Below are 21,043 nucleotides of genomic sequence, written 5' to 3' on the forward strand. Positions count from 1 at the left end.
ACCCAGGGCTCGGCCAGACTTGGGGGACACTGGGCAGCCACCGCCTGCCCCCCCTCCTTGCCCACAGCACTGTAATCCTCTCCTCCTGCTGAGCAGGGCTGAGAGCAGGGTGCTAAAGTCCATGGGCAGAGGGATTAAAGCCCTGGCCCCCGCGAGGAGGGGGTACCCCTGAGGGGGGGGGAGAGTATCGGGGGGGCAGATGAGACCCCGCTCCCAGCCGGGGTGTGGGGCAGCGTCCTCACCATCGACGAGCTGCCTCCCCCACCCCTAATGCCCTGTTTTCTATTTCTAGGATCATTTAAATTTTTATTGTACAGCCAGCAGCCTAGGAAATCTGATCCTGTCTATTAAGTGTGAGGAGGCAGATGGCACGGAATATTTAAGGATTATACTCAGGTATGGGAAAAAAAGCTCTTTTTAACAAAATATTTTCTCTTTGGGAGTCCCTTATTTTGTTCCTACTGTGGATGCCGGAGCCAGGCCAGCAGCATGGGGGCTGTCGCACCCGGAGGGGCTCGGGGAGGGGTGGGGGGCAGCACCATCATCCTTTCACTGCTTCCACACTGGGACTGCCTGACCCCTGATAACGAACACGAGACTTTGATCTGCTGCTAAACCCGCTGAAACTGAGTGTAAACCTCCCCGTGACACGGGATAATGCCAGCCGCATCTATCGCCATCCCTCCGTAAGCTGACAAGACCCAGCGTGTCTGAACCGTTGTGTCATTTCTCTCCAAACGATGAATATTTTAAGAGCTACAGAGATGAGAAGAAAAATTGAGCCTTTGCTTACTAACCAGGCCCAACAAATTCTGCAGAGCATCCTTTCCCAGCAGCCGGCGGAGCATCGCTGCGTGCACCCCACGGGGCTGGCGAGTCGGGGGGCTGCAGCCCCGTCTCTTTGCCTCGGGCACCCCCTGATGTCTGCTCCTTTCTGTTCCTTCTCTAGGTCCAAAGTGAAGACGTTGCATGAAAGGATCCCCCTGGCAGGGTTTAGCAAGCTCCCCAGTATCCCCCAGATTGCAAAGGTGAAATGCTGGGCTGGGGGACCTGCAGCAAAGCCTGGGCTGCTGCACCCGGCGCGTTGGGTGGCATTGGGTGGTGTTGGGCAGTGTTGGTGGCGTTGGGTGGCATTGATGGCGTTGGGTGGCGTTGGGCAGTAGTACCTGGGCTCTCAGGTCCAGGGGCACTTGGTGGGTGGTGGTACATGCTGGCCCCGCTGTTGGTTTCCTGCTGATCCCAGTCAGGTCACTGGTTGGTATCTGGAAGAGGTGAGGAAGTGGCAGCACCTTTGACCCGTGGAGAGACCTGGGACTTGTCTTGCTGTATCCTCAGTCAGGAACTAGCCAGGCCTCTGGGCATCCCAATGAGAGGATGCAAAGACAGGGCTCCTGACATTGGGGGCTGGATTTGGCTCCTTTATAAGACATTCGCAGCTTTGCCACGGGGTTTCAGCAGGACAGGGGTGTCTTCTCCGTGCGTCCAGGGACCAGCACTGACTGCTCTTTCCCCTTGCCCGCAGGCCTTCTGCGACGATGCTTCTGGGCTGAAGTTCAACCCGGTTCTGTACCCCAAGGTGAGGTGACTTACCCTGGGTCAGTCACGTATTCGGCAGAGCAGGTTGGGTAGGGTTAACTCTCCTCTTTTCTCCAAGATTCAACGGCTGCTTTGATACAGAGTATGGATATTTGTGCTGCGTCCTTCTACCGCATCCCTGCCTTTGTACCCGGCTGCAAAGGGGACGTGGGCAGAGCAGAAGTGGGGGGCTGTGTGTCTGGGCAGAGGTTGGCTAATGGCCATCTGATGGCACACGTGTGCCACTGTCTCCTTCTGTCAAACAGCCACCAAGGGTTGACGGCACTTTGGTATTAGTCTGCCCTTGGACCATGGGGAAGGAGGGAAAGGTGACTCTCTGTGGGGTATAAAACCAACCTGGATCTTGGTTTGATGCCCGAGGGCTTGCTCGAAACCCGGTGGGACGGGTTGAAGTGGTGCTCGAGAAGCCCTGCAGGACGAGATACAGAGGCAGTGGGTCGCTGGGGGGGACAGTGTGTTTTCTCCGGGTGACAGTCCCCACTGGTGACGTACTGGGACTGACTCACTGCCCGTGCTGGGATCGCATCTCTCTGTGCTCTTGTGCTGCCACAGAGACCCGCTCCCGGGAAGCTACAAAGCAGATCCATCATTTTCAAGTACCTATTATGGTGCAGACCTTTTCTGTGGCAGTCACAGCAGTAAGTTATGAGGCAGTTCCACCACCCTTTGATGTAGCCAAGGTCAAACCCGTTTTGTTCCTCCACTGTGACTGTTGGTGTTGCTGTCAAACCCTTACCTGGAGGTTTGAGAACAACCAGTGTCTACCTGGGGAAGGAAAGTGTCTCTGACTCGGTCCCCACAGAGCGGGGCTGGGACCGCGGAGCTGGGGCACTGCGGGAACTGCTGCAATTTGCACCCAAAGGGCCCCAAACTTCCCCAGAAAACCTGCGAGAGGTGCCAAGCAGTGTTCACTCTTCTGGACATCGTGTTTTGAACTCCTGAATTAACTCATTCATATTTTGTGGTACTGCAGGCTTCCCAGATGATAGTGTCCTACGATGAGCATGAGGTCAACAACACCTTCAAGTTCGGTGTGATCTATCAGAAGTTCAGGCAGGTGAGTGGTGCCCGTGGCACGTCCTGGAGCACGTCCCCGCTGCCGAAGCTCTGCTCGCACAAGCACAGGACCCCCGGGGCTGAAATCCCTCCCTGTCACACACATGACGTCGTGTTGCCAGGTGTCCTCACTAATAACACATTTCTTATTGCCTGGATGTTTCCCCGACTCATTAAAAAATGATGTGACTGAAAAAAAATTCAGTATGGAAATCAACCCACGAGCTGCTGTAGGGAAAAGTGGATGTGAAAATGGCTTTTAGCAGGCGTGGTGTTTGGATCAGATACGTGTTTAGACAGTGGAACAGTGACACTTGTCTTGGAGGACTGGGTTAGGAAGAGGTGTCTGCTGGAAAGGCTGTCGTGAGCGAGGGACTGCGGTGGGGAGCACAGAGACAGCTGAGGCTGGTAACTCACCCAGGATTGTTCTGACAGACACTCTAATTATCTTTACATATTGCGTTTTATTCTGGATTGAGTAACTCATGCAAGACCGTAATTAAGGTCTCATTGTTTTGAAATACAGCACACGGGGGATGATTTAAGACTTGGATTTTTCCAATGAAGGATTCATTGGTGTTTTGGTGTTCCTGTGCCTTACCCTGAGGTCCCTGCCGTTGCTCAGATGTCGCTCTCGGCGCCTTTTGGGGTCTGAGGGGGCTGCGAGTGTCTGGCCCCAGGGACCCCATGCTCAGGGCAGGAGCCGTGGTCATTGTGTCTGTAGCACCCATAGGGTGACAGAGGAGCAGCCCTCAGGGGTCCCTGGGGGCGTGGGGCTGTCCTGGTGCGTGGCAGCCTCTAGGACAAAAGATGTGCCCTGTGTTTTGTAGACCCAAGAGGAGGAGTTGTTCGGCAATAATGAGGAGAGCACAGCCTTCAAGAACTTCTTAAGCTTTCTGGGAGACACCATAACGCTCCAGGACTTCAAAGGGTAAGTTAAATAAAAAGAATGATTTTACAAATACATTTAACAAGAGACCATGTCAATGGTAAAAATAACTACTGTGCGAGAACAGAAGTAATCTCACTCCTGAGCGGGATGTACAGAGCAGAAGCAAATATAGCTTTGGCTTGTTTTTCAAAGCTGGGGGAGTTTTCCGAAAAAAAATTGGAGCTGCCAAGAGAGAAAAACTTCCTTTCCTGCAGTTTTGAGAAAAATCTGACTATACCCAGCCATAGATGGAAGGAACTTGTATGAAAACACGCCCTGTCCGGTGGTGTGGGCTCAGCAGAGACCCCCGGCTGTGGCACGGGCCGTGGGCTGGCAGACGTGGGCATCCCACCGGTGGCTGTGGTCAGCCCCTGCCCCTGGCACCACTCTGCCGCGCACCCCCGGTCTGGGAGCAGGGCTGGTGATGCTCGGCCACCACACGTGACGCACGCTCTGTTCTTTCCCATTTGCTCGCTCCCAGATAAAGATAAACGAGCTGGTTTGTTCTGTCACCCTGTCCCCCCGGAGCCGCCGGCGGGCTCTACTGAGCTTTCAATTAATATTTCTTCATTTCTCCCCGCCTTTCCCTTCGTCTCCAGTTTTCGAGGAGGTCTGGATGTCAGCCACGGGCAGACGGGAGCGGAGTCTGTGTACACGGTGTTCAGGGACAGGGAGATAATGTTTCACGTCTCCACAAAGCTGCCTTTCACCGAAGGAGACACACAACAAGTAAGAGAGATGAGCTTCCTCGCAGGGTGCTGTCTGAGCCGGGATGCCCTGGGGATGCCCAGCCCCGGCACCGTGGTGGCCTCGGCTGGTGGCAGTGGTGGCATCAGCTACGGGGGCTCCCGGTGGGCGGCGATGCTCCTGGAGATGGTGTTTGCTCCCGAGGGAGCAGGAACCACCCGGCTTTACCCACCACGTGTCTTCCCTTCCCGCTCAGCTCCAGAGGAAGAGGCACATCGGCAACGACATCGTGGCCATCATCTTCCAAGAAGAGAACACGCCATTTGTCCCAGACATGATCGCCTCCAACTTCTTGCACGCCTACATCGTGGTGCAGGTGGAAAACCCCGAGGCAGACAACACGGCGTACAAGGTGAGGGGAAGCCCCACCTGCACGGGCCCATTTTCTGCTTTGGGGTCTCAGGCCGAGGTGTGGGGGCGGCTGCCCAGTGTCTGCCTCCCCATGAGCTCAGTGACACCACCAGCACTGTGCCTGCCCGGAGTGGGAGTGTGTGTATTAAACATACATATGTATATATACACACAGACACACATATATTTATGTATGCACTGTTACATAGTGTGTGTGTGTATACATACATATGTATCTGAAATATGTGTGTGTATAAGAGCATGCCCATCTACTGAAGATTTTTGATGCTGCTCAGTGTTTGAATGAGCCTCAGAACAGCTCGTACCCGTCTGACACGTCACTCAGGCACAGACAGCATAAACCCCCTTCTCCCTTTGTTTTCTCTGCAGAGATCCAGTAAGACAGAATTTTTCAAACCCAAGCGCATTGCTTAGAGCCCCAGATGAAAACAGAATTCATAGGAAATAAATGTGAAAGGCTGTGCATGGTTAACCCTCCCATGAAAGCAGGAGCGATGACAGGGCTGGGGAGGAGCAGGCTCTGGGTGGATGTAGTTCTGGGGGGAGCATCTCCTGCCCCACATCCCTGCGCTGGGGCTGCCCCGCTGCATCCATGGGAATAACGTTTCTCTTGGCCCCACAGGTGTCCGTCACCGCCCGGGAAGACGTCCCCTCCTTTGGCCCACCCCTGCCCAGCCCACCAGTGTTCCAGAAGGTAAGAGATGAGATGGGAAGCATGTAAAAAAAAATGTATGCCTATGTCCGAGATGTTTTCAAGCATGCCTGCTTAGGGAAAATGCGACTTCTGGACTTTAAATGCATTTATTTTGATTTCTAGTGAGGCCGGTGGGGGTCTGATGGGGTGGGAGGCACCATTGCAACGCTCCCACCTCTGGAGAGGGCTGCAGGGTGCTGTGAGCCTGGGTGTTGGCTCGGGCCAGCTCGGGTACCGGGGATGCACAGAGCCCTTGGCGGGTGTTTCCCACCTCCCCTCTCTCCCGCAGGGCCCTGAGTTCCGGGAGTTCCTGCTCACCAAGCTCATCAACGCCGAGACCGCCTGCTGCAAGTCCGACAAGTTTGCCAAGCTGGAGGTAACGCTGCCCGTCCCTGCCCACCACGTGTGTCACAGTGCACTCGGTGGCCATGGGGTCCCATGAGGCCACTGTGCCCTCGGTGGCGGATGAGACGGGTGTCCCATGGGTTGATGTTGCCGCCCCCTCCCTCGGGACCCCCAGCTGAGCCTGTTCTCACCCCCCAGGACCGGACGCGGGCCGCCTTGTTGGACAACCTTCACGATGAGCTCCACGGGCACACGCAGACCATGCTGGGGCTGGGGCCTGAGGAGGACAAGCTGGAGAATGGGGGTCATGGAGGCTTTCTGGAGTCTTTCAAGGTAAATCTCCGTCCCTTGCCAGCAGCAACCTATGGGGATGTGCTGGGAAGGGCTGGCACGTGTCAGTCCAGGCTGCACCCTCGGGTGGGTGTTCAGTGGAACACCTGAGTCAGGCCACAGTGTTCTTGCCCCGAATGATGCCTTGGGCTGTGCTTTACCCCGTGCAGCTCACAGGCAGGCTGGTTTTAGCTGCGTCTGTGGTGGGGACGGGTGCTGGAGCTGGGTGACTCTCACTGTCCCGGCCAAAGGGTCTGTCCTGGCTGCAGCTGGATGGAAGCACCTTCTGCCATCATCCTGTAGCCACGGGTTTCTCTATGGTGTAGAGAGATGGACACTGGTGGATGAGTCACCTCATCCTGCACCCATGGGCTGCAGAGGCGGGGTGAGCAGCTCCTGGCCCCGCGGTGGGTGGAGGCTCAGGTGTGTCTGTATGAGACACGCAGAAATCAGGATGCTGTGCAGTCGTACATCGCAGCACTCACTTCCAGGTCGGAGACAATGATGTTAAATTATCAATTTTTTGCCTGCTTTCTGTGCAGGGGAAGGTGGACTCTGCTCTGGTGGCGTTGCAGGGGGTGCCGGGGCAGGCTCTGAGCTCCCTGGTCGGGGCTGGGCTGCGTTTGCCCCAGCTGGGGACCGCGCTGCTGGGCTGCCTCCTCGCCTACGGCCTGCACCGCGCGCTGTCCGAGTGAGCGGGCGAGCGGAGGCGGCCGGGGAGAGGGCTGGGAGGGGGCGAATCCTCATCCCCACCCTTTCTTTTTGGCCAGTACCTCACACCCCCACCTGGCCCGCAGCCCCCTCGTCCCCAGCCCTGCCATGGTGGGACCGGCCGCTCAGAGGGAAGAGGAGGTTATTTTTGCTGGGCTCTGAGCAAACCCAAGGGGCACCTTCGTGGGGAGAGGAGCCACTGGCCACCCCCAGGGAGGGGGTGTTGGGGTCCCTGCAGAGCCCTGTGGCCTCGGCAGCCCCGGGCAGGACCCTTCCTGCTGCTCGGTGTGAGCACTGGCCAGAGCTGCTGGCAGCAAAGTGAGCAACCAGCTCCTTTTATCTGCAAACGCTGTCAAATTTTGTATGAATTGCTGACCCTAATAAATCAGGTGCGATGGACTCTCGCTTGGTGTTTGTTACTGGCTGGGGACAGTGTGGGGCTGTCCGGGTGGCCACGGTCTCCAGCATAGGCTGGGACTCGGGCTGCAGTTCCCACTTACCTGGGTGCAGGTTTGCCTGTAGCTCTATAACCCATGGATAACCCATGGATATCCCATGGATAACCTATGGATATGGTCCTCCACAAACCTGGCCCTGGATGCCTCGTTTCCTCCAAAATCTCTTTCCCTTGAGTGGGGGCTGGGGGGGCCAGGGCAGAGGCAGCCGTGGCACTGGGGGCAGCACAGCAGCAATTCGGAGGGAATAGCTGTGGAGAGAAACTTTCTTGTAATTTGGCAACCTGGCATCGCAGTCCAGTTTGGGCTCCTGTTACTATGGTGACTACAGTAACGAAAATATGGGTATAGATTTGGGGTTTTTTTTAACTTGTGCATTTCACTGCTGCTTTTCATAGTGTGTGCCAGACTCTCAAAAGATCTCGTGGTTGTATTTGTAAGTGCTCGGGACAACAACTGAGCGAAGACGTTAAAAATAAATAGCCCAGGTTCTGTTCAAGCACCCAGACGAGAGTGCAGATCTGCAGAAGATCTCCAGCCCCATAGCTGCAGCCCTCAGCCCTCGCACCCAGCGGTGTGGGGGGAAAACCTGACCTCGTGGTGGCCATGGGGGTCCCCGAGGGGTGGGCAGAGCCCAAGAGGTGGGCAGAGCCATGGCTGCTGCTGGCACTGGTGAGGTTGTTGGTGTGCCCTGGCTCTCGGGCATAGTGACAGGCAGGTCACACTCTGGTGTGTCCGGGGGGGGCTGGAGAGGGGCTTTGGGGTCAGTACCCCGCAGGGTGGTGGTGACCTGCTGTCCCCTGTCCCCTCTGGCCACAGAGAGCCATCCGGGTCCGCAGCCACTCCATGGAGACGATGGTGGGCAGCCAGAAGAAGCACCACGGCAGTGGCATCCCGGGCAGCCTCAGCGGGGGCATCGCACACAACAGCAGCGAGGTGACCAAGACCACCTTCTCGGTGAGCACGTCCCTCTGTCCCTCCCTCCCTCCCTCCCCAAGCTGGGGGGGGGCACGCTGTGCTGGCAAAGCCTGGCAGTCCCCTGGGCAGGCAGGGAGCGTAGAGGTGAGGAGATCTGTGCAGAGCATGATTTAATGAGCACTGTGTTCAGGTTGGGTTGGTTTAGTGGCAGAACTGAAGATTAGCTTCCTGGGGTTTTCAGCCCCAAAGCACAAAGGAGATATAAAGGCAATTCTGGCATTACAAGTTTTCTAGATGTGCAGCCTGAGAATTGTGGGCAGCGTTATTCCTCGTAAGATGTTTAGTCTCAGGAGCTTCTAGGAAGGAGCTTTGCTCTCCAACCCGGACTGTTCTGTGCTTTCAGCCCCCCGTTCCAGCCGCTGCTGCCAAGAACCAGTCCAGGAGCCCCATCAAGCGCCGTTCAGGGCTGTTCCCTCGCCTGCACACGGGCTCCGAGAGCCAGGCGGAGAGCAGGACGAGGTGGTGAGTTGGGCATCGCCCTGGTAACTAAGGTTAAAAACACCTCTGGCACGTTAAACCTCAGGGAAGCTGGTGGTGGGTGCTGGGGACCGTGTCTGGGGCACGGCCAGCGACGAGAGCTGCTTTTGCTGTGTTGGAGGGAGTGGTGCCTTGGATCCCTTCCCTCTGTTTTAAGTCGGAGTGGTGGTATCCAGAGAGCATCTGTTACTCTTACAGTTTAGCATTTGGTGTTAGGGAGTATAATTTGACCATCCTTTTTAAGTCTCTTGTGTAACTTGTGCAACCTGTCTCTTTGTGCCCTCAGCGACAGTGTTTCTGGAGCCCAGAAGACACCAGATTTGGGACATTCTTCTCAAGAAATGAAGTCTGAAACCTCATCCAACCCCAGCTCTCCTGAAATATGCCCCAACAAGGACAGGTGAGCCCGGAGGAGGCCCCTCCTGCTCCAACCAGAGCTCGAGTCACCCTGTAGCTGACAGACCATCAGGAACTTTGTCAAACAAAACCATCTCCAGGTTTTGCTATAAATAAGTTTGATATTAAGGGAGGAAAAAAAAAGATTTTGGTGATTCATGAGCACAGCTCCTCTATGGTCTGAAAATAGCCTTCTTTAAAAAGAAGAGGACGAGCAAAGAGCAGGATTTGGCAGAAGTTGCCCAAACCCTTGTGGCACGGGAGCTGGGAGGCCGGTGGTACCCATCCCTCCCTGCCACCAGGCAGTCAGCCTGGGCCATGGGTTCCTGCTGGTGGCACCCACCAGCTGCTTTGTCCCATGCTCTTGGAAACGGTTCCTTACAGAAACACCCCCCAGGTTTGTCCCTATCACAGTTGCTTTACCCAGGGGTGGGCGAGAGGGTCTGTCCCCACTGTCATGGCCCAAGGGACACGGCTTCCCAAGTGACAACTGCGCACCCTCCGTTCTGTTTCGCCCCTCTTCCCAGGCCCTTCATTAAGCTGAAAGAGAATGGGAGGTCAAACATCTCCCGTTCCTCCTCCAGCACCAGCAGCTTCAGCAGCACGGCGGGGGAGAGCGAGACCCTGGAGGAGTACGACAGTGTGGTAGGTACCAAACTGCCCTGCGGCACCCGTGGGACCCTCGGCCCCGCACGCCCTCAGCTGCCCCTGGGCCCTCGGGGGGGGGTGCTCTGCGTGGGGAGAAGGGTCCTGTGGACCCCGGGGGGGCCTCCTCCCTGCTGGCATCCTGGGGCTTAACCCCGTCCACGGGTGCGGGAGGAGGAGGGTTGGGATGCCTGGTGGGACACCCCAGTGAGCCTTGGGGTGCACTGGGATGGTGCTGGGTGCACTGGGGCAGGAGGTTGCTCCATTGGGGCGAGCTCTCCCTAATGAGCAGGGATGTAACAAGGCATCAGCAGGGTGTGGGGAGGAAAGGTGGCTGCACAAGGGAAAGCCCCATCCCGGTCTCTCCCGTGCAGGGAAGCCAGCCGTCCACTGCGTCCCCGTTCAAGCAGGACGTCTTTGTCTACAGCGCTTCTCCCGGCAGCGAGAGCCCCAGCATGGGGGCTGCGGCCACCCCCGTCATCATGAGCAGGAGCCCCACAGGTGGGTGGCAGGAGGGCTGGGGGGGCACCAGCTCTGCTTTGGCTCCTGGAGCCCTTGGAAACCCCCAGGCTCCCACAGTGGTGGGTCGGGATGGGGTCTGAGGCTCTGGGATGGAGGAGCCCCCTCCCAGCCTTGCCCGGGCTGGCAGGACGGGCATCCCAGGGGATGTGGGGTGAGCCCTGGCTCCTCCCGAAACCCTCATCCCGAGGGGCTGTTCCAGAGAGACAGCCCCATGTGCTTTATTTCTATATTTCCACGGGGAATTTGTTTCCCTTCTAAATTGGAGCGCAGCCGTGGCTCTGGCTGTGCCTTTGTTCCCCGTCTCTCCGCAGACGTGCGCAGTAGTCGTGGAAACTCGCTGTCTCCAGGGGCCCGGCCGTGACTCACAAATTATTTAATAAAGAGGCAGCTTCCCCCGGTCTCGGCTCCATTCCCCCCGCTGAGAACTCTCTGCCGCCGACTCCAGCCAGTCCAGTTGCACGATTTGCCAAACGGGTGCAGTTCGAGAGGGTGAAAGGGGCAGAAACGGGCCCTTTGGTGCATCCGGCGGTGCCGGGGCTGGGGGTGTCGCAGCGCTCGCCCCTTGCCCGCGCATCGCTGCGCCTTTAATCTGCTCCCGCAGCAAAGACCCTGCAAAAAGCACCCTGATCCCAATGAAAACACAGGTTATGAACTGAGGAGCCCTTTGTGGAACAGCCGGGGGGACACAAATCCCCCCCCAGCCGCTGAGTAGCTGGGGGCAGCGGAGGGAGAGCGGGGCTGTGGGGCTGGCGTTGGTATCGCAGCACCACACAGGTCCTCCTCCTTATTTCACTAGCCATTTCCTGAACTATTAAGCCACCCCCTTTTAACGTTTAATGTGTTTATTTTGTATTTTTCCTGCCAAGAACGTGGAAATCCACCCATACATTATACGGATCAGTCATTTCTTGTAGCCTTTTCAGTGGCATTTCCAGTAGAAAGACTGTGAAATGTAATTAAGCCTCAATTTGCTCCATGAAAAACATTGAATGTACAGATTTTGCCAAACATTCCGCCAAGATAGACTAAATATTGGTAGCACTCGTGACAGTCTATTGAAGTGCCTGGCTGTCAGGCCGGGCAGTCAGCGCTACAGCTTCTGCAAATATTTTTGTTCGTAGATTATTATTTTCCTTCTTTGCTTTTCCCCTCCCTCCAGCAGATATAAAGAACAGAAACTCTCCGAGGTCAAACCTGAAGTTTCGCTTCGACAAGCTCAGCCACGGCAGCTCCAGCACGGTGGGTGCCAGCAGCTCTCGGGGCACGGGGGATCTGGGGGGCAGGAGGCAGAGCCCGTGGGGGGCAGGCAGTAAGGGAGGGGATGGGGAAGGGGGGTGGAAGGGATTTCATGACTTTTTGCCCCTTTATTTGCAACCCAACCCATACTCTGTTCCTTGTTTAGAGCCACTAGCAGGAAGAAGTCGTCATGAACTTGTAAAAGGTGAGTGAGTGAAATGCGGTGCTGGGTAAAATGACCTTAAAGCATCCCAAATGCTTTCTTACGATGAGGGCAGCACTGGGGGTGGAGAAGCAGAGCAGGTCTCTTTACATCTTCCAAAAAACAGATGGAAACAGTCAATTTAGAGGTGGATTTTACGGGTGGTGGTGAAGGGAGTGTGATCAGCCTGAGCTCTTGGGGCTGGGGACTTTGCATCCGGGGGCATGGCTTTTGCCCATGACTGGGGTCACCATCCCACGCTGGTGCTTTCACACAGGAGGCATTGCCAAGCCGTGAGAAATTTATTTACTGGTTTTCTTGCAGGCGCCATTTCCCAGAGTCTTTCTATGTCATGAAATCAGGGTTTTCATTAGGAAGTTCCTACCTGAGCAGAACAGCCCATAAAACTTAAAATGAGAGGAATTTCCATTTCTGAGAGCATGGGTCTCAAAAATCCATGATTTTCAGCCCCTTGCTGAGTTTCCTCCTCTCCCAGCCCAGGAGTGGTGGGTGGCTTGGTGTCTGGAGGACGGGCAGTGCCATGGCTTCAGCCCCCTCCCTGGGACCGGCGCTCGGCGGCCATCCCTGCAGGAGTGAGAATATTCCCCTTCCACGGTCTCTGACACTTCCATCCTTTTCTTCTTTGCAGAGAATTTTTGTTTCAACAAAGGGAAAACTCTTCAGCACCCCGTGGGAAAATGCCCGCCCTGGCGGTGGCAGTGGGTGCCCCCCCTTCCCGGCTGCACCCCCACCCCAGGACGGAGCTCTCGCCGCAGCCTCTGCCCCGACACGGACCTCGGCACCTTCCCACCGGGTGAACCCCTCGCAGCAAACACCCCCGCGCCCCTCTCTGTGCCACGGGAGGAGATGTGGCTCTCACCGCCCGGCACGTGTGTGTGGGCCGTGTCCCCTCTGCGGTGCCGTGTCCCCTCCGCAGTGCCTGTACGTGCTGCGGTGATGGGTGCCGGGCGGGCGCCGTCATCTCCCCTCCCAGCTCCTCTTGTAGGACGGACCCTCCCATGCAATTCGGGGGCCTCCATGGCCCCCCGTGTGATTTGGGTGCCTCCATGCCCCCCCCGTGTGATTTGGGTGCCTCCATGCTTTATGTGCAAGTTATCCGTGGGGAAACAGGGTTTTTGTGTTTGTGTTTTGGAAGGGCAGGCAGGTGGTCAGGGCAAAATTCTGTGTTTGCTTGGCCGTGGGGCAGTTTTCCTGCCCCAGCGTTTCCGTCGCTCTTCTCTTTTGGGAGACAACGGGGCAAAATCTGCCCCATGGCTCTTCCTGGCATGGCGGGGGCTGCAGCAGCTCGGCCTCCCCCCGCTGCCTCCCCTTCCGTCACCCCACTGCAAAACTTTTGGGCAGACGCAACCTCTCTCTCTGTCACTCAGTTTCTGGCACAAGGGGAGGGCGATGGAGCCGGTCCCGGGGCTGACTCCCCCTCAGCAGCCCGGGAAATGGTTCATTTCAAAAAGCCTCCCTGCTTTTTCCCTGCCTGAAACTGCGAGCACAGGCCTGGGAAAGGCTAACCAACACTGGGGCTGCCCCATATCCCAACACCAGAACGGGTACCGGGGGTGAACTGACCCCGTGGGCTCTGCTTTGCCCTGAGGCTGCGTCGCCAGGCTGGCAAAGGTAGGACACCCCAGTAATTTGGGTGGCGTTGGGCTGCTCCCCGCCCCTTGCAGAATCTGTCCCTCTGCTTTTCGATATCCTTCTGGTTGTTTTGAAGGACAAGGATTATGAATTCCACAGGTGACTTCCCTGCAACGCCCTTTTCCAAAAAAATACCTCTCTCAACATGCCAAGAAATCCTTTTGCGCTTTTATGGAGCTTTGCCTAAAGTTTCCAGCAGCCTGTCCGTGAATTTCATGTTCTCACAGGTTTCCCGTGTCAGGGGTTTGAGGGACACTCTGCGGTGCTGCAGAGACACTCCCTCCCTGGTACCACTTTGCAAACCCCCCCGTCAAATAAGGTTCTCAATCTCAAGTGAAAGCAATTCTTTGAGTTCCCGATTCCTCTTGGAAATGGAGCTTTGAGTGCCAAAGGGAACTTTCCACGGCTGGAGCTGGGAGGCACCAAAGCACCCCACAGCCACAGTCGCACACCGGGGGGCATTCTCCAGGGGGGCTGTGGCTGCTCCTGGGGGATGCTCCTGGCTCTGGGGAAGTGCTTGTAGAAGCCACCATCACCTCCCTCCCCACCGCCCCTGGGCCAGAGCAGGGCCAAGCCAAACCAAACCAGCTCCATTCCCTGGAGTCTGCACGGTCCTGACACCCCTCACCCTGGGGTTCATGCTGGGGCTCCCACTTGTGCATTATTTGTGCATTGGAAAAGAAAAGGCTGGAGCCTTAACGGGAGAGGAACCAGATTAGAGGAGGAAAACGCCTTGTGGGAAAGGTGAACAGTTTCACAAGCACTGAGTGCGCTGTGCAGGACCAGTAAATACCAGTAACCACCAGTGAGGACGCTCCCTCCTGCTTTCACTGGGCTGCATTTAAATAGAGTTTAAATCTTGAGGCTCTCTTTGGAGGAGGAAGAGCACGGCGTGCTTAGCCCAGTCCGTAGCTAGCTCTAGATGTCTCAGGTTCTCATCCTTCTGTTCGGCACTTGTCTGACGATGCTTACGTAGCACTTTGAACCCCATCCCTCCCGTCCCATTCCTCCCCTTAGAAGCTTTCGGTCTGGTTTTCTTACGCCGCGCAGAGAAACGCTGACTTGCTTTGAGGGTCTGCTCCTGGTTTTGCTCGCTGTCCCCGAGAAGTCGCTTGATTCTGTAGACGTCGTCGTTCGCGTGGGTGTTGATCTCCATGAGATCTTTCAGCAGAAGATGCAGTGGCTGCTGTCAGCTGGGTTTGGCATTTTTGTGTTTTGGTTTTCTTACTTGAAGCTGTGACTTCCCTTTTTGACCTAGGTTGATGTGTAGAACTCTTGGGATGGAGTTGGGAGGCAGGCAGGGCAGGGAGGAGCTCCAGGGACGTGTCTGTCCCCACGCCAGCCCTGCAGGGAGGGCAGCGGGGCCTGAGCCAGGCCTGGCACAAGGTTTGCCAGAGGCTCCTGTGCCCTCGGGGACACTCCTCGTGCCGGGCTGTGACATCCTCCTGCAGCACCCTTAGCAGCAACCGGGCTTTTAAAGCCGCTGTCCCAGCCCGGGGTTTCTGCCTGCACTGTGTGTGCCGTGCCCCCTTCAGCCCCCAGACTGTCCCCAACTGTCCCCAACTGTCCCAACCACCTCGGAGGGGTTTCCACTGCCAGCAGTGGGTGAAGGTGTCCCTCTATATGTACTGCAAAATGTTTTGTGCTTGTAAGTGACACACACACACATATATATACATATATAAAAGGGATTTTTATATATATATATAGAGAGAAGGATCCTTAACTGACACTAAAATTGCTGGGCAGTGCATTTTCCTTTCTGATCCCACCGTTTCCATGCACATTGACTTCTCCTGCTCTCGGAGGGATTTGCACAGGGAGCAGAGGGGGCTCAGAAACACAGCGGGGGGAAACGGGGGGAGCCCCTGGCTGTGTGCGGGGGTCTCGCCTCTCCTGGGCATTGCTCCCCTTCTCCCTGGGGTTTGGTCCCTTGCCTGCTCCTGCTGCCCCCGGCTCAGACCCCTCCGTGGCCTTGGTGGGAGGCAGGGGCAGGTCCAGGTCGGGGAGTCCTGGCAGCGGAGCGAGGAGGGGACCCTGCTCCCCCCCCCCCAGCTCCATCGATGTGGCCCTGGGGACCGCTGTGCGGAGCTGCTGCTCCCTCTGGGATTTCCTCCTGGAAAGCTCTTGGCAAGTACTTGTGTCCTCCTGACCCCCCAAAGGCCAAGCACAGGGTTACTCTCAAGCACAACAGGAAAGTGCTTTTTTTCCTGAGCGGGACGGGGGGATCCTAAGCACAAACTTGGTTTCTTTCTGGAGTTTTGAGGGTCTTCAGGGTGAAGGGGCCAGGGCACGTCGCTGGCACCAATGTGGGCTGGGGTTTCTCGGCTGTTTTTGGCTGCCAGAGGTGCTCGGCACTGCCAACGGGTGTCAGACCCGGTGGGGGCAGAGCCCAGCCCCTCTGCACAGCCCCCCCTCACCCCGCTTCGCTCCTGTCCCCCAGGGCCAGCAGCGTCTGCCCTCCCCGGCCCCACAGCATGCTCTCATTATGTTTAATGAATGTAGCACTGCGTATATCCTGCAAAGGGAAATGCTGAATTTATATCATTAGAATGTGAAGAGAGTTTATAGAGTGAAAATAAATCTTGAAGAAATGTATCTGACAAAGTTTATTTTAGCAGTGGGTGAAGGGGCCAGGGCACGTCGCTGGCACCAATGTGGGCTGGGGTTTCTCGGCTGTTTTTGGCTGCCAGAGGTGCTCGGCACTGCCAACGGGTGTCAGACCCGGTGGGGGCAGAGCCCAGCCCCTCTGCACAGCCCCCCCTCACCCCGCTTCGCTCCTGTCCCCCAGGGCCAGCAGCGTCTGCCCTCCCCGGCCCCACAGCATGCTCTCATTATGTTTAATGAATGTAGCACTGCGTATATCCTGCAAAGGGAAATGCTGAATTTATATCATTAGAATGTGAAGAGAGTTTATAGAGTGAAAATAAATCTTGAAGAAATGTATCTGACAAAGTTTATTTTTTATGTAGAGAGGCGGTGCTTTGTAGTTCCTGGTGGCCTATGTCTGTTGTAAATAATGTACATTTAATTTATTGCTATGGTAGCAGATTGTATTTGTTATGTATAAAACTAAAGGTTCACAAATGTATATTTTGTTGCTTAACTGTGTCTTTGCAAAATTCACAATAAATAACATATTTTGTGTCCATATGTGTACTACGCCGGGTATGTCCACGAGGTGACTGAGCTCTTTGGGAACAGACAGTGATTTTTCCATCCCTGTAAAAACCAGGGGAAGCCATAGACCAGGGCTGAGCCGTTACTGGTGTGACGCCAGGGGAGCTCACAAAAAGTCACAGAGGGAGAGGAGCGTCCCAGGGCCAGGAGGTGTAAATTGGGACCTCTCTGCTGCTGTTCTGGCGCTGGGACCGGATCAACAGAGGACCCAGCCTCTCTTTTACAAATGCTTAGCAAGTTTAATCAAGCGAACCGTTCTGTTTGAACTGGAATTAGTGTCACATAAAGCTCAATGTAAACCGGTCCCTCAGTGTAAACTGGTCCCTGTCAGCAGCCAGCCCACATGTGGAAAGAAAACAAACAGGCAGCAATTGAGTTACTCTAACCCAGCTTGGTTTACCTTGGGTCGTGGGGCTCCAGCGTCTTGGCTGCCTTTGGACGTCCTCTGTGAGCTAACTATGAAATTGGATTTTCTCTCTCCAGCTCCTCAGGCTCCTTTCAAATCCCTCTAATTTCCCAGATCTCTTCCTCCCAGGACGCTAAGAAAAAAGCTGTTATTGTTTGGAGGCAGCGTGTCTGGTACATTTTCCCCACGGCTCAGGCTGAATGAAACACAGAGCTATTACCCGGCCCGAGTTTTTTAACGTTTTGTGACGAGGGGAATGTACCCATTAATTTGTACCTGTGAGAATAAAATACTTGCCTTTGCCAGGAAAAAAAAATTCCACAGCGAGGAGCATTTTGTTCACCCTCAGCAGCCTCCCAGCTCGGGTGCCTGATGCCCCCAGACCCTGCAGCAGCCCCGGCTCACGCCGCAGGGATGCTCAGGTGCCCAGGAGGGCTGAGATGGGGTCCTGGGTGGGTGCTGGGGGTTGCCAGGGGGGTCCCAGGGGGGTGCCAGCTGCAGTAGTGAGGGGACCTGCTGGGGCCACGGCTGCTCTGACCCAGGGGCAGCAAAGCCAAGCACAAACTGCCTGGGAAAGGGGCTCGGGCAGCACCTGAGCTGCTGCCAGTGCCAGGGGTGGGGGGGGTCACCCCAGCCCCCCTGAAACCAAAGGGTGAGGACTTTGCTTTGAGCTGCACAGACCCACCTACAGCAAAGCCTGAGCCACGGGGACACAGCCATCAGAGCCACTGGCTTCCACCAGGAAGGGCAGATGAAGAACAATATAAAACCTAAAAAAAAAAGTTCTGTTTCTCCTAACAGACCTTTATTGATGTAAAAATTTTTCTCGGTTACCCAACTATAAAACCTAAAAAAAAAGTTCTGTTTCTCCTAACAGATCTTTATTGGTGTAAAAATTATTCTCGGTTACCCAACCCAGATTCTGCCCTTGTCCAGAGGATGGACACCAGCACTGAACCCGTCTGTCGCCAAATCCCATCCCTGGCTAAAACCAAGAAAGTCCAGCGCAAGATGAAGCCCCTCCTTCCTCTGGCCATGGTCAGGTCCTGGTTTCCTCCGAACAGAACTGGAGCAGCGGCGGGTGCTTCGCAGGGGCTGGCAAGGGGCAGCTCCCCACTCCTGCCCCACACGCACGGCATCGGGGAGGAAAGTAAGTTGTGGGGATTCGGGCAATCTGCTGGAGATATTGATCCTCTCTTGAATTTTTCACTTGTACTTTTTGTTGTTGTTGTTGCAATGAATCAGAATCAACACTTTTTGTCTTTTTATGGCTTTTTTTGGTCAGCTCTCTTCTCCCCTGACCATATGACACCACCACCCGAGCCATGCTGTATCCTTTCCCATGCCAAGGCCTTCTTCCTCTGCATGGACCTATATTTCAAAGAAAACAATGGTGAAGGAGCTTCACTATATCTGAGAATCGTATTCCTTTGTCAAAATTAGCCAACTGGTGCTCATTTTTGATAAGAAAATAGTCTAAAATCCAAGTAGGTTATCAAGAAAAAATGGAAATATACACTGTTCAGGCAATTTCAAAAGATCCAACTGGACTGGTTGTGTTTTTGGTTGCCTCCTGCCAGAATTTAAATATATGGCACCTGAGCAGTTTCCATGACTTTCCAGGTCATCAGTGACATGCCAGACTTGCCTGCATGAAGAGGGAGAACAAAAGACTTGGGGTGAGCCATCAGGGGTGGTCCAGGCCAGTCACACCAACCGTGGAGAAAGCAGCTCCCCACCTTTGGAGCAGATGGTCAGGAGACACAGGAGAGCTCTGTGCATCCCCTGTCCTCTGAAATCAGGAGAGGAGAGGAGCCCACCCCGACACTGAGCAACCTTTGACATTTTCCACGTCAGAGAGGGATATGAGATCTTTCCTCCCACTCAGCCTATTTTTGGCCAAGGACAACACACCACCTGGCACAGAGGGCCTTTGCTGGCTACCCCAACAGGCTGCTCTTGGGATCTGCTCATCATAGTTTTATGTGCTCAAGCCGGGGGCAAGAATTACCGAAGGAAAAGAAGTTTCAGAAGAAGACAAGACTGAACAGCAGCAGATGGCATAAGGATGCAGATCAAGCATTCATCGGGCCCTGCATTTTTTGTAAGTTCTTTAGAGGAGCTCTGCTCACCTGGTGGCCACTGGAGGTCCCGGCTCTAGTAAGGTTTGGGCTGGAGGGTAAAAAAAGTAATGAATTAGTGTAGAGTAAAATGGAAACCACCAAAAGTGTTTTGGGTAGAAAACGGGCAGCAAAAACCACACCTACCTTAACTGTGCTCCTCACTAGGGGAGGGAAAAAGGGGGGAAAAAAGAAATTGTGACTAAAAGAAGGATGAAGCACGGCTTCCACCTCCCAGCACTGGTAGCCCAGTTTGGCAACATGGGGCCTGGGCAGAGCCATGGCCACCCACCATGGGGACAGCTGGCACAGCAGAGTCCCTCCCTCCCTCCCCACAGCCGGATCGGGCAGCATGGGGGGCTCTCCTACCTTTGTGAAGGTACCAAAGGGCGACCAGGAGGCTGCCGGCCAGGCCGAGGAGCAGGAGCAGCCAGGCTGTGGAGGTGGCTTCTGCCCAGGAACAAAAGAGAGAACAATGGCAGAGACTCACGACCCTGGCCACGCTGGCATCACGTGCAGGGGACAGGGACACATCCCAGGGGGCAGGCGGTGACCCCGCAACCACAGTCGGGCTGCAGGACATTTCATGGGGGCCACTGGTCCCACTGAATTAAAGGCCAAATTTAGATTTACCCCAGACACCCCAGCATGAGGTTTCCACTGATACTTGGCCTGACGTGATGTCCTCATTCAGTTCTCTCTGCAAGGTTTAGCTCTTATGTTGCACAAGACAAAAAAAAACCCCAAACCCTCATATTTCAAAGCTGTTTGAGGGAGTTCTCTGCTTTGCTAAGAGATGCTTCAAAAAAGACCCAGCTCTTACTAATGAAAAAGACTGTTAATTATGGCCAGGAACTGGCTTCCCTCAGAAATTGATATCTTGGTAAAAAAAGCGGTCTGCTTCATTTATTGAATTTGAATCAAGGAGTCAGTTTAGTTGTTTTTATCAAGCTGTCAGAAAGTCTGATGAAAAATTGATTCTTTTTTGGATTTTTTTTTTTTTTTGAGAAGAGCAGTGGAAGGGAAGAGTGAGAAAGGGGGAAGATCAGTAGGAAGTTCCCTCCCCACCCCGCAATCCCAGGGGTGCAGTTGCAGGGGACGATGTCCCGGGCGAGCAGCGTACCTCGCACCTCCACAGCCACGCTCCTCCTGACGGGGGACGGCAGGCTGGCGTGGTCCACCCAGCACGTGTACCGGTGCCCGTCGTCCTTCAGGGAGGCGGTGAGCAGGAAGTATCTGGAGAAGCTGTAGGTGCCGTTGCTGCTCTGCCGGTGGCTGCTGGAGAGAACGTTCTTCACGACATCGGGGACCTTCCAGGAGTCCTTGGGCTCCCGCAGCCACTGCACGTGGATGTCGTGAGGGTAGTAGTGCCTGACGGTGCAGACCAGCTCGTGCTGCTCTCCTTCCACCAGCGACAGGGAGTTAACGTTGATGGTCACCGTGGGTTTTTCTGGTGAGTGAAAGTTTATTACGCTGCTGTCTCTCAACGCACAAATTCCATCTCCAGCATTAAACAAAACCAAACACAGTTTTCTATGCTGTATCTGAGCACTCTCCATCAGTCTTAAAAACAATAAAATCCCAAGCCCATGGTGTTACCTTCTATTTGCAGCTGGATCATCTGTTCCAGGGTGAGGGAGGCCACTGACACCAAGCAGGAGTAGGTGCCTTCATCTCTCACTTCTATATTTCTGAGCAACAGCGAAGCGTTTCCCTTGGGGATTTCCTCCAGGACCATCTCAGCTCGGGGGGCCAGGCCTTCCCCCCGCCTGCTGGCCCCGCTGTAAGCCAGCAGCCGCTTTCGGTGCCCCCCCTTCTGCTGCAGCACCCACTGGACGGAGACCTCTGCGGGGTGGTCGGTGGAGAAGGTGCAGGGCAGCCAGACGTCCCGGGCCAGCCCCGAGCGGCAGCAGGCGGGCGAGCTGTGAACCAGCAGTGGGGCTGGGGAGACACGGTGAGGGGTGGGGGGACACGGTGAGGGGCTGGGGGAA

General features: G+C 55.4%; 2 protein-coding genes across 9 annotated transcripts in view; one reads left to right on the forward strand and one right to left on the reverse strand.

Moving 5' to 3' along the window:
* RAP1GAP2 (RAP1 GTPase activating protein 2) overlaps window positions 1–15,948 on the forward strand; it is an 89,261-nt gene extending 73,313 nt beyond the window's left edge. For 6 of the 8 annotated variants that reach the window (XM_014962877.1, XM_014963208.1, XM_014963123.1 and 3 more), the window contains 18 exons: window positions 293–396; window positions 950–1,028; window positions 1,523–1,576; window positions 2,570–2,653; window positions 3,483–3,583; window positions 4,183–4,312; window positions 4,527–4,682; window positions 5,325–5,396; window positions 5,686–5,772; window positions 5,940–6,074; window positions 8,057–8,194; window positions 8,559–8,677; window positions 8,979–9,092; window positions 9,616–9,733; window positions 10,108–10,234; window positions 11,415–11,494; window positions 11,658–11,696; window positions 12,343–15,948. In XM_014962877.1, coding sequence (XP_014818363.1) covers window positions 293–396; window positions 950–1,028; window positions 1,523–1,576; window positions 2,570–2,653; window positions 3,483–3,583; window positions 4,183–4,312; window positions 4,527–4,682; window positions 5,325–5,396; window positions 5,686–5,772; window positions 5,940–6,074; window positions 8,057–8,194; window positions 8,559–8,677; window positions 8,979–9,092; window positions 9,616–9,733; window positions 10,108–10,234; window positions 11,415–11,494; window positions 11,658–11,666 — 1,707 coding nt within the window. In that variant the 3' untranslated portion in view covers window positions 11,667–11,696; window positions 12,343–15,948. The remainder of the gene's footprint in view (window positions 1–292; window positions 397–949; window positions 1,029–1,522; window positions 1,577–2,569; window positions 2,654–3,482; window positions 3,584–4,182; window positions 4,313–4,526; window positions 4,683–5,324; window positions 5,397–5,685; window positions 5,773–5,939; window positions 6,075–8,056; window positions 8,195–8,558; window positions 8,678–8,978; window positions 9,093–9,615; window positions 9,734–10,107; window positions 10,235–11,414; window positions 11,495–11,657; window positions 11,697–12,342) is intronic. The other 2 variants (XM_014962948.1, XM_014963037.1) reach the window with 2 other exon arrangements.
* A 3,251-nt stretch (window positions 15,949–19,199) lies between these two features.
* LOC106894782 (tapasin-related protein-like) overlaps window positions 19,200–21,043 on the reverse strand; it is a gene marked incomplete at its 3' end in the record, with an annotated part of 21,638 nt that continues 19,794 nt past the window's right edge. Inside the window, exons 6-9 of the mRNA XM_014953728.1 lie at window positions 20,652–20,993; window positions 20,176–20,502; window positions 19,422–19,502; window positions 19,200–19,216 (exon numbers count right to left, since the gene is read on the reverse strand). Of these exons, the coding sequence (XP_014809214.1) occupies window positions 19,200–19,216; window positions 19,422–19,502; window positions 20,176–20,502; window positions 20,652–20,993 (767 nt within the window). The remainder of the gene's footprint in view (window positions 19,217–19,421; window positions 19,503–20,175; window positions 20,503–20,651; window positions 20,994–21,043) is intronic.

The sequence above is a fragment of the Calidris pugnax genome, unplaced genomic scaffold (assembly GCF_001431845.1).
Source record: "Calidris pugnax isolate Ruff unplaced genomic scaffold, ASM143184v1 scaffold45, whole genome shotgun sequence".
Taxonomy (NCBI): Eukaryota; Metazoa; Chordata; class Aves; order Charadriiformes; family Scolopacidae; genus Calidris; species Calidris pugnax.